The sequence below is a fragment of the Phocoena sinus genome, chromosome 5 (genome assembly GCF_008692025.1).
Source record: "Phocoena sinus isolate mPhoSin1 chromosome 5, mPhoSin1.pri, whole genome shotgun sequence".
Taxonomy (NCBI): domain Eukaryota; kingdom Metazoa; phylum Chordata; class Mammalia; order Artiodactyla; family Phocoenidae; genus Phocoena; species Phocoena sinus.
In genome coordinates this window covers 18,791,288-18,803,670 of record NC_045767.1, presented here as the reverse complement: position 1 = coordinate 18,803,670, position 12,383 = coordinate 18,791,288, and the positions used below count along the sequence as shown (strand labels likewise).

Sequence of the window (12,383 nt, the reverse complement as noted above, 5' to 3'; positions counted from 1 at the left end):
ACTTCTTTGTTAGGAAATGTAGCTGGGTGCAGATCTCTTTGCGTTGAAACAAGTAGTAAGGGAGTGACTTGGCTTTTAGAAAACTCAGGGCTTCTTCTGCATTGTTAACTGCCCAGATCCTCTGCATATATTTGGTGCATACCGTGTCTTTCTCTGCTTTTTGCTTTTTCTTTTTTCATGAATATCTATATATATCTATCTATATATAAAATGAATACTTGGATTCACATATAAAAGGAACCCTGGTAAGGCTTATATTCTCTGAGATGGCTAGTTGGATAAAAATTGGGGTTGGGGGCTTATTTTGCATGCCCTTCCTGTTGTTTGGGCTTTGTTTTTTGATCATTGAACTGTGCTGTGTGGGATGGGGCATGTCAATAGTGTGGGTGTTAAACCAGTTTTTTTACTAACCAGCCTGGCCTGGTTGGGTCTACAGAGAGAGAAAAAGTCATTGTTTGAGATCACCGTTTGGGCTAGTTAGTACATTTTTCTATGGGGAAAGGGAAGTTCTGACTCTTACTTTAGTTTTTGTGCAAGGTAAATTTATTTTATAACTCGTGTTTGAAGTCATATGACAACACTTACAAGCAACCTAGTAATGCTGCATCCAGTGTTCTCTGCTTTTTCTTCTAGGAATTCCTCCCCCTAGAGGAGTGTTGCTCTATGGCCCTCCAGGTACTGGAAAGACAATGATTGCCAGGGCTGTTGCTAATGAAGTTGGTGCCTATGTTTCTGTAATTAATGGCCCTGAAATTATTAGCAAGTAAGTGCATAATTTAATAGACTAAACAATATTATTAGATATACATCTTAAATGTGGTTTTTAAAAAATGACTCAATAGTGTTCTGTCTGGATATTTCACACATTGAAATTTTTTTTTGTGTGTGTGTGGTACGCGGGCCTCTCACTGTTGTGGCCTCTCTGGTTGCGGAGCACAGGCTCCGGACACGCAGGCTCAGTGGCCATGGCTCACGGGCCTAGCCGCTCTGCGGCATGTGGGATCTTCCCGGAATGGGGCATGAACCTGTGTCCCCTGCATCGGCAGGCGGACTCTCAACCACTGCGCCACCAGGGAAGCCCACACATTGAAATATTTTTAATTTGCTTTTTTTAATGTGTATAAACATTAAGTTTGGAAAATAATTTTTGAAAGTAGTATTAAGGATTGTGGAAATATTTGAAAAGTCAGGTGAGCTTTTATAGAGCTTTAAAAATGATAAGAGTTGGTCTTTAAATGTATTTTATTTGTTACAGATTCTATGGGGAGACTGAAGCAAGGTTACGTCAGATATTTGCTGAAGCCACTCTGCGGTATTCTTTATTTTTGGATGTTTGGAATTAGTAGTCAAGGGTGTATTAATGAAAGTAGAGATAGTAGTACTTTATACGAAGCATGAAAGAATAGAACAAAAATAATAGTGATGGCACTGGAAGTAGATTGTAAGTTTAATGAGGTTCTATCTAATCTAATTCTATCTAATATTGTTTTGGAAATGTGAGAAATAAGTTATTAAATTACATAATGTAGCAAAAGGTACAAACTTCCCGTTATAAAATAAATCATGGGGATGTTATCTACAGCATGGTGACTGTAGTTAATAGTACTGTATTGCACATTTGAAAGTTGCAAAGAGAGTAGATTTAAACAGTTCTCATTATAAGAAAAAATATTTTATGACTGTACGGAGACAACGTGAATTAGACTTACTGTGGTAATCATTTCATGATACGTATATACAAATGTTGAATCATTATGTTGTGTAACTGAAAGTAATGTTATATGTCAATATCTCAATTTTAAAAATTACATAAGGTAAAAGAATTAAGACAGTGCTGTCTGATAAGTCATGTGAATTTGCTTGAGCATATAAATTTATGATTTTCTTTCTTTTGGGTACATCTGATCTCGATAGACTATTATAGTTGCCCTTTAGGCTTAAAACTTTATTACAGTTTGCTTCAAAGTGACAAATCTTTTGCTTTAGAAATGATTCTTACTAATCATTCCTTAGTTTAGGCTACCATTGTTACATTGCAAGGAGTATTAATGAGTGGCCTGTAACTTGGTCTAATGTAGTTTTATTCATAATATGGCTATGTCTCTTTCATTGTTTTGGTATGTAACCTACCATAATTACTGCCCTCTTATCAAAACTTCCATTTTTAAAGTGTTTTCCTCCAGTAGATAAAATAAGTAGTCTTTACTCCAAATACTGAAGATTTGAGAATCAGTGGTATACCTTATTGTTTAGAATGTTTTTATTGTCCTATTAATTTGTTCCTGGAAGTTGAGACTTCCTCTTATGAGAGAATTCACATCTTTGTATGGGAGAATTGGTCATCTTGAAAGTTGTTTTTTTAGTAGATTTTTTAAAAAGAGCATTTCTACTTTCTATCTCTTGGAACTTTAAACCATCTCCAAGGAATAGCATCACTGGTCTCAGCTTCTGAAGTGATCCAGGCATAGCAATTTAGTGGGCATTAGTGGGCAAGTTCTGTCTGGGCATAGACTGTCATCTCATGAGCAATACATGTTCTCAGTACTCTACTTTTTATTGAGGGCAGATCTACTAGAATGTGATATTGGTGAGTTAATAATTTAGGCTAGAATTAATCTAAGATTTTTCAGCTTAACATCCTATTGCTTTTGTCTTTAATATTATTAATTAAATCCTAAATTTGATGCATTGCATTTCAGTCAAAAAATTAAAACAATTTCAATTTTTTAACTGCAGTGCAACATATCATTTAAAAATTAAATATATATTAGAGAATTCATTTTACTTGTTTATTTTTAGGCACCCATCAATTATTTTTATTGATGAGCTGGATGCACTCTGCCCTAAAAGAGAAGGGGCTCAGAATGAAGTGGAAAAAAGAGTTGTAGCTTCACTCTTAACACTGATGGATGGTATTGGTTCAGTAAGTACAGCACCAGTATTGATTTCTGTAGGAGGGGCTATTTTCTTAATAATATACATGTAGTGGCAAAAACTGTCAAATATGTCTGAGTTTTTTGGATACTCTAGGGTAAGGAAGAAATATTAGCTGTGAAAACTAGAGGAAAGACCCATAAAATAATTTTCTTCATGATTTCTTAGTAACAGCTAGGACAGTATAACCTGGCATATTTTTCTAGCATATAAAATTATATACAATGATAGATTTATAATAAATGGTATTAACCTAAAAACCTGAAGCCCAAGTCAGTAAGGAAAATTTAGCAATTAAATTTAAGGGGAATTTACTAAGAAATTTCATGAGTAAGTCTTATTACTCTTGTAAAAATTGATTCTTTGGGGGCTCTAAGTTGGGCAAGTGAAAGGACAGAAAGTGAGAATAATGGGAAATGTGTTTGTACAACATTTAAAAAGAATTTACTCATGTTACCAGATTCTTTGATAGTGCATACAGTCTTATATTAATAAAAACTATGTGCTGATCATGAAAGGGAGATCCATAGGACTAATAGGGAAGAGGAATGAAGAAAAATTCTTTCAGACTCCTGTTAGGCATTTATCAGAAGAATACACTTCTTATACAAGATTGTAAATAACTCATATTTTTAGAATCATAATATGTCAGAACCAGAAGAAATTATAGAAATCATGGAGTCCCCAGTCTTTTGCACATTGAAAAACTGTGCAATTCAAACTTTTTGGTTTTACTGACTATTGGTAGAAACTGAACACGTGAAAATAACGGGAATGTTTGGTATCGTCTCTATTATTTGCTAACCTGTGTTACAATTTTAAGAGTAACATAAGAGAAGGATTGTAACCTGCGGGAGGCTGGATGACCATCTGGTTCTCAGTCTTAGGGCACTACCTAGGTGTGATCATGATGTCCCAGGTTCGGTTCTGAACTTACAGAGCTGGAGGATTCAGTGTTGTTAGTATGTTGGAGATAGTGGAGCTCTGAGGATAGATCCATAATAACAACACTCACAAGAGACTGATACATAAACTGGGACACCAGTTCGTCCATTTATGATAAGAAGTATAATTATTATCAACTATACTTCAATGAAGAGTTTTGAAAAAGAAAAGTATAATTATTAAGCTGACCAAATACTTTATGAACGGCTCTCTTTTCATCCTGAAGAAAAATATATGTGGAGAGCTGTATTATAATTCGAATGGATTTTGGTGAGTAGGAAATCAGGAGGCTCTGTGTTGGAGCATCTTAATTACTATGTCATTGCTACCTCTTTCTCTGCCACTGGGATAGACCTGCTGTGAACTGATGTTCTTGCCTTTGGGCAGGACTGGGAGCATGTGACACTGCTGTTTTAGCCTGAAAATATTTAAGGACCTGTATTTTTGTCTTCTAAACTCATAATTCATAGGTTCACTGTAATCCGTGCACTTCCTGTTGGCACATCCAGTATAGTTGATTAGGTTTGAGTTTTCTTACTTCAAATCACATTCCAATTAAGCTTGTCTCTGTGAGATTACACTTGGGTCATCTGAGTAGAATGTTGGATAATTTCTACAGGTGGCTCATTGTGAACATAGTTCTTTATAATTTGTTGTTCCAGATTTTATTCTCAGAGTAAAAATCCATATGTATTCAAGGGTATCTGATACTTGGGTGTTGGTTATATTTTGTGTATTTTCAGGAATTTGAATATTTATCAAAACAAAATAGAAACAGTGTGAATGTGAGGAAGATTTCTTAGACAACTGCGTAATAGAGCCTTGTTCTGTTTGAAACACGTGTAGGTCATAATCTTTGCTTTCAAGTAGGGAAAAGGACAACTTAAAACAATTAAACAAATTAAAACTATGGTATAGGGTATATATGTTGTTATTTATGAGAATTGTGTAGTTAAGATGCTAGAAGTGGGAGAGACATCACTTAGAGTAGATAGTTAAGTATTGGAAAACTTTCTAGGTAAGGGAGCATTTAGACTGAGCTTTGGGAAATATGGGATGAATGACAAAATTTGAGAAATAAGGGATAGGACTTAGCCTAGTTAGATCTATCCTTGTCTATATAGTGAGTGCGTATTTTTTTTATTTTTTTACTTTTAGAAGAATATGTTTTATATATATTTTTTTTTTTTTTTTTTTTTTTTTTTTGTGGTACGTGGGCCTGTCACTACTGTGGCCTCTCCTGTTGCAGAGCACCAGGCTCCCGACGCACAGGCTCAGTGGCCATGGCTCACGGGCCCAGCCGCTCCGTGGCATGCAGGATCCTCCCGGACCGGGGCACGAACCCCTGTCCCCTGCATCGGCAGGCGGACTCTCAACCACTGCACCACCAGGGAAGTCCCTGTAATATATTTTAATTTTGTTTTGTTAGGAGGGAAGTGAAGGACAGGTGTTGGTTCTTGGGGCCACAAATCGTCCCCATGCTTTGGATGCTGCACTCCGAAGACCTGGACGGTTTGATAAAGAAATTGAGATTGGAGTTCCGAATGCACAAGACCGGCTAGATATCCTCCAGAAACTGCTTCGAAGGGTGCCCCATTTGCTTACTGAAGCTGAACTGCTACAGCTGGCAAATAATGCTCATGGATACGTTGGAGCAGACTTGAAAGCCTTGTGTAATGAAGCAGGTGAGAGTGATTTGCTGTAGTGACTCTGTACTGATGGATTTAATAACTGGTTTATTCACAAACTGATAATTTATATCTCACTTATTTCCTAATGGAAATAGCTAAATTTTTTTCTAATCATAAAATATATATGTTTTATGAAAAAAATCTGGATAATTCAGAAAACTATAAAAATGAAATAAGAATCACTCTTAATCCCTCTTCCTAAAAATAAAAATATACACATAAAAATATACACTTAAAAAAAGAATGTACTTGGCATATACAAGCAGTAAATAAATATTAACTGCTGTTAATATGACTAAATAATTTCAGATTTTCAGGTATTTAACTGATCTTCTGTTTCCCCTAATCTAGCAATGAATCAGATTTTGAGAAGGTAATTTTTAAAAAGATTAGTCTTAAAATTAAAGTGTCCAGTAGGGAAAATATGTAGTTTTGTGTATACTGTCTTAAATACTAGTATATGTTGTGTTATGCAGTCGTGTTCTCTAACTTTATATAGCAGAATAAAGCTTAAGAACAGTGTGCTAGAATTTTTGCAAGAGATTTTTCTAAAGAGGCAGGGGTGTATAGTAGAAAATGGATTTTGAGTAGAAAATACCTTTAAAATCAATCTTGTGGTCTTGGGCAAGTTCTTTGCCTTATCTGAGCCTTAGTTTTTCCCATTTGTAAATTGGGGGGGTTGTGGTAGATGATACTTAAGTGCCTTTGTACATATGACATTCCTTGGATATAAGGGAGAAGAAGAAATAAATGGAAAAAAAGAAGGGAAGAAAGGAAGGGGGGCAGGGAAGAAGGATAGGAAGGATAGGATGAACTAGAACATAACAAGGAAGTACCCAAGTTAGGCACTAAACCTGGCCTGGCCTCATTAGCTACTTTCATACACCTGGCTTTTCCACTCTTCATTGTCTTCACTTTTGTGTCTGAATGATTTAAACTTAGGTGGTTAGTCAGGGCTTTCTCCCACAGTGTTCTTAGAAATAATGCTACAAAGCAGACTAATGCTGATTGTGAAGTTAACTGCATTTTCTCATTGAAACAGTCTGACTAAGGACTTGATTAACTTATACATTTGGTTAATAGTGTGACTCAGAAGGAAAGATAAAACAACTCAAACTCTATAATTAAAAATAGTCGAATTTTGCTCCAAATGCTGTAGAATGGGCATATCTCACTTATTGAATATACAAGGGCACCCCTAATGTGTGCATTGAGCATAGGAAGAAAAAACTCAGCTATACAGTAAATTTGAACTACGTATTCTCCTAGTTCTAGGTAAAAAGAATTGAAAATTTAATGTTGCCTTCTAACTAAATTCAAATGTAGAGGAGTTATTAGGGGAAAAGTTGGATGGCTCTTAGTCTTTTAAAATGACTGCCTAGGGAAGTTTGAACTGCTGTGCCCCCCCCCCTTTTTTTTTTTAACATAGTAAGTGTCCTTGGACAAGTAGAAGCAGTCACAATTATTACACTGACCTTAGAATTACACAAAGTTAGAATCATATTTTTTACAAAAAGAGTCATGGTAAAATTTTAATATTTATAAGCAGTATGCTCAGTACGTATTTGAGAAGTGTATGTGAAAACTGGGAGACGTAATGAGGTGTAATTACCACTCCACTCCTTTTGGTAGAGTAATAAAAATATTTATTCACTTCAGAGTTGAGTTTAGTTTTGTCTTTAAACCTCCGTTGAGCTTCATCTCCTCCTATCCTTTCTTGCCTTTAGAAATCCCTGCTCTGTGCTAAGGAAACAACTCCAAGTGGTTATTGCTACCTTTATAGGTAGCAGTAGACAAGGTAGTGTTCTGTGATGCCTTAAATAACTGCTGCTATTTTTTTGAACATTTCCAGTCAATTTTTGGCTTCCCACTGACAAGATTTCTCAGCTATGGTTCTGACTGTGGACTTTAAATACATCTTGCTTAAAACCAGTGCTTTTTAGGAGGCATTTTCATTGTTCACCAGTTGTGCTGTGTGTAAGTGGACAGCTTGAGAATTCCCACTGGCTTATCTAGGAAATAAGGCACCTTGACCTCCAAATTTGTGAGGAAAGAGAGACTCCAGCTCCAAGAGATGTATTCCTGAGTACACAAGTTAATTCTGTCTCTTATTTATTCTTTTCTGCAGAATTCAGATTCATTTCACATGTTCTCAATTCCAGACAGATCACTTGGAGTTGAGGTTCTCAGCCTTTATTGTGCATCAGAATCACCTGGAGAACTTAGTAAACTATAGGTGGCTGGCTGTGCCCTATTCCCAGAGTTTTTGGTTCAGTAGGTCTGGGCTGGTACCTGTGAATTCCTAATATGTTCCCAGCTGATGCTGATGCTGCTGGGACCACACTTTGAGAGCCACTGACATAGGTCACTGGTTCTTTTTTTTTTTTTAAAGGTAGGAACCCCTGTTTTTGTTTTTTAATTTTTTAAATATTTATTTTATTTATTTTTGGCTGTGTTGGGTCTTAGTTGAATCACACAGGATCTTCCTTGTAGCGCACGGGCTCCAGAGCACCTGGGCTCTCTAGTTGAGGCGTGCTGGCTCAGTAGTTGAGGCACCTGGGTTTAGGTGCCCTGCCCATGTGGGATCTTAGTTCCCTGACCAGGGTTCAAACCTGTGTCCCCTGCAACAGAAGGCGGATTCTTAACCACTGGACCACTAGGGAATTCCCAGGTCATTGGTTCTTAAAACCTCATTATGCCTCAGGTTCACCTGGGAAGCCATGCACACTCCCATGCAGGTGTGCGCGCGCCCCCACACACACACACACACACACACACACACTCTCTCTCTCTCTCTCTCTCTCTCTCTCTCTCTCTCTCTCTCTCTCTCTCTCTCTCTCTCTGTCTCTCTCTCACATACACACACACACACACACTCACTCACTTTCCATACTTAATTGAATAAAGAAGGTGGGGAACTGGAATCAGTATTTATGTTTTCCAAGTGATTTGAAGTAGCCAGTCTTGTACTTCCCTGTCAACAGGAAATGTATCATTAATTTAGGCCAGTGGTTCTCCTGTGTTAAACCTGTATAAGAATCACTTGTAGAGCTTGTTAAAACACAATTCTGGGCTGCATGCTACTGGTTTAGTAGGTCCAGCTGGGGTACAAGAATTTGCATTTCTATCAAGTTACAGATGATAATCAGTGCTGCTGGTCCAAGGGCTACACTTTGAGAACCACTGATTTAGGCCAACCAGTTCTCTGATTTTTGGAGATTCTCTGTAACTGATTTAAATAACTGCATTTAGTTTAGGTAATGTAATTCTGACTCTCTCACTGATAGTGTTGAGTTTCTTCCTAGAGTTTTTATGTGATAGTAATGTACTATTCTATACTACTGTATCATTTTAGTCTCTGACTGTAGGAGAAAATGAGTGTCCTAGTTTGTCTTGCAGGTATATATAATGGTTCTGAATAAAACTTTAAAATGAAAAATAATTCTGAAAGATAGAAAGCCACAATTAAGGAAGTAGTTAAGGATTAACACTTAAGAATACAAGTAGGAATGTAGACATGTGTTTTTCTTAGAACATTTGCTTGCTTATGATTTGTGGACATGTATGTTCTTTGAGCTTTTGGTGTGTTGGCTGTCTGGTGGTTTTCCTTTTCCTGGACTGGCTTCTAGTTGGGGAGGCTCTGCCATTTTTAATAAAATGGTGCACAGGTGTCTAGTAATTACATACATTGAAGTGATTCAGAATTTCATAAAACCTAAGTGAACTATGTTACTGATTGTTTTGTTAATCTTAAGGTTATTGTTTGTGGGTTATTAATACAAAAGATCAAAATCATTGTAGTATATATGTTTGTGCATGCTTTTCCAGAGGACCGAAGGTTTGCAATCTATTCCAGAGTTTGTAAGGGTGATGCTGTGTCTTTTGCAGTGTGATTGCTCTCAACTTTTCTAATCTTTTTTTCTAGTGTTACTGAATATTTTCCGTATTTTTAAACTTTGTCTCCATAACAAATAAGAAAGTTGGAAATACTACTGTAGTATTGCTTTCAACAATTGGATCTCTTATTATCTGAGCAGATATAATGTTTAATGTTGCAGGTTGGGTGTGAAACTGATTTTCAAATGTTATGTTTTCTTTATAATTAATTTTTGAGCTAGAGTGTGGTTTGATAAGTTGTGACTTGTCCAAAAGCCTAATGTTTTGTAGCTCACCTTTTTAAGCAAAGAGCAGCTGCATTTTGAAATGTTTTATCTCAAGCAGACAAGCTGTTTATAAGCTCAACTCTGACACATCCTGACACTTAATGTCTGTGTTTTTATCCCTCCTGGGATTAGGCTGCCTTTCTAATTAATTAGTTGCATAGCCTTTTATTAATTCCCTCAAAATTAATAATGTTTTAAATTAACAACATAGATAAGCATACCACACTTTTTTAGAAAACATGAAATGTTAATTATGCAGTGGAGACATGAATTATATAAACTCTGCTGAATGTTAGAAGATGCTTAGCAACAATGTTTTCCAAATGCAGGGATTTATTATAAACTTATCCTTCTAAGGCTGCCTGTGCCATTTCAGGAGAGTGAATATAAATAGAGCTTGATTTCTTCAAGAAGAGGACTCGGTCATTTTGTTAACAGTGGAAGGAAGCATTTGCTTCACATCTCTAAGAATTTATCTTTAGCATCCTTGTTGATTACACATCATTTCAACATGTTCATACCAAATGCTTGGGCCTTGATAAGATACCATCACAGAACAGGAAGAATTAAAACTCTTATTTAAACAATGATTTTGTCATTATTACACTTATGTAGGTCTAGTAAAAATACTGAATCTAATTATTATAACATAACTTCTTGTGAAATGGAAAATGTTATCTGTCTTGCAGCAGGGTTCTCAGATATTTATAGCTGTTAGTCCTCCCTCCCACCCTTCACTAGCTTATTTGAACAGGAATTTATGGAGGATCGCCTATGTACAATCCAGTTCTTAAGAAAGGTTCTTTTTCTAACATTTTCCACCATTTTTGAATTCTGCCAATGTTATTTTCTAAGTTAGAATTAAAATGTTGATTCTTTAAAAATTCAATATTTTTAAATAAGATGCAGGGAAATAGTAGGGTTTTGTGGAAAGCTTATGGTGAGCTCTAGTTTCAAATGCTAACACTACCCCTTATTAGCTGGGAGTCACTGGGCAAGCCATTTAACCTCTTGAACTCTTTCCTCATCTGCTAAATAGGGATAACTTTTTTTTTTGTATAACATTTTTAAAAGAGTTCTTATGAGGTTTAGAAGTATAGCCTGACAGCAGTGTTCATGTTTTATACAGGCCCTTGGTAGGTGTCACTTTCTCTCTTTTTTAAAAAAAAAATTTCATATTTTATGTGTATTTATGCACTTCTCTGGTAGATGCTTATTTGAATTTTGACAGTATTCCTGATTTTATGAAGTATTTGGTTACTGTAGTACAAGTGGTATCAGGGAAGTCTAGCAGAATCCTTTACCTTGCTAGAGTAGCGACTTTTACTGAATCTGGATCGGTAAAAGTCTTGCCCATCAATAGAAATATGCAGACTAGAAATAGATATGGCTTATTTTGGGGGCGCCTCCCTGACAGATTTTCTTGCCGAATGTGAGAGCTCACCTGTCATACATAGTCAGTTACAGTCTCTTCCCTCCCGTACCCACGTCGTCCCACATGTGAGTCCACTTTAGCCCTGCAGTAGAGCAACAAAATTAATTGATGTATGTATCATGATTATCCTCTAATTAATGCATTTCATAAGGGATCATATCTTTATTCATTATTGTAGGTGGATAAATAGGCAGTAATTATGCAATATAATATCATAAAACAATGAATTTTCCCCTCTGTTTTGTAATTCTGAAATATAGTGATAGTTATATTTGTGATGTTAGGATTTTTCCTACTGCGTAAACATTATGGATATTATATGAGAAGTAGAATTTTTTTTGGTCAGTGAATTGGGTATCTTAATATTAGTTCTGCTGTTCATTTGAAATGACTGGAGATGAGTGGTTTGTTTCAGAAAAACAAGTGGTAGTTTTGATTCTGTTTAAGCTCTAAGTGATATATCCTATTTACTTCACTAGTGGAAAATTTTCTGAGTTGCCTTGCCAAGGCTATAAAAGTAGAAAACCTAAGGAAAGGTTTTCTTTCTAATTAAAAAAAAAAATCAGTCTTTCTAAACAAAAGTTACTTCTAAGAGTTATTCTTAATTCCTTTTTTTGTTACTCTTTGTCAGCTCTATTTTCAAAATTTATTCAGAGTTTCAGCTTTAAAAAATTTTTTAAACTATTTTTCATTGCTCTTGTCTAGACTGTTGGGATGTCTTCTTCCTGCCCACTCTGTCCTCCACCTTCTAACCCTTTTTATTGTTTACATTGTCTAAGCTGCAGGATTTTGAATTGCAGGTTTTGGAGATGAGAGTCTTGGTTAGATCTATGTTTTAGTGAGTTGTCACCGGTTAGATTATGATTGAAGCCATTGAAATGAATGAAGTCACTTAGAGAGAATGAACAGAGTTCATTTTTTCGTTCATTTATTGAGCCAGGCACTGCACTTGGTGCTGGGACTACGTCAGTGAATAAGAGAGACTTGGACTTTCTCCTCTTAGAGCTCAAGATGCACAGAGAAGTGCAGCAGTGTAACAGGTAAAATTATAATATGTTGTGTTGTATTTGTGAAGGATCAGGGAGGTTTTAGCCTGCTACTGAGGAAAGAAGGGATCCTGGGGAATACCACCATTCAAAGGTTGAATTGTTAGGAAAAATCTGGTATAGAAGACTGAAGAGTGGCTAGAGAGGTGGGAAGAGAACCCCAAAAAAG

The 12,383-nt window shown here is 36.1% G+C and overlaps 1 protein-coding gene across 2 annotated transcripts in view; it reads left to right on the top strand.

Annotated features, from left to right (window-relative positions):
* The window catches only part of SPATA5 (spermatogenesis associated 5), a 345,032-nt gene that overhangs the window by 12,922 nt on the left and 319,727 nt on the right, over positions 1–12,383 (top strand). For both annotated transcript variants that reach the window (XM_032633447.1, XM_032633448.1), the window contains exons 6-9: positions 634–763; positions 1,256–1,312; positions 2,800–2,923; positions 5,309–5,564. In XM_032633447.1, coding sequence (XP_032489338.1) covers positions 634–763; positions 1,256–1,312; positions 2,800–2,923; positions 5,309–5,564 — 567 coding nt within the window. The remainder of the gene's footprint in view (positions 1–633; positions 764–1,255; positions 1,313–2,799; positions 2,924–5,308; positions 5,565–12,383) is intronic.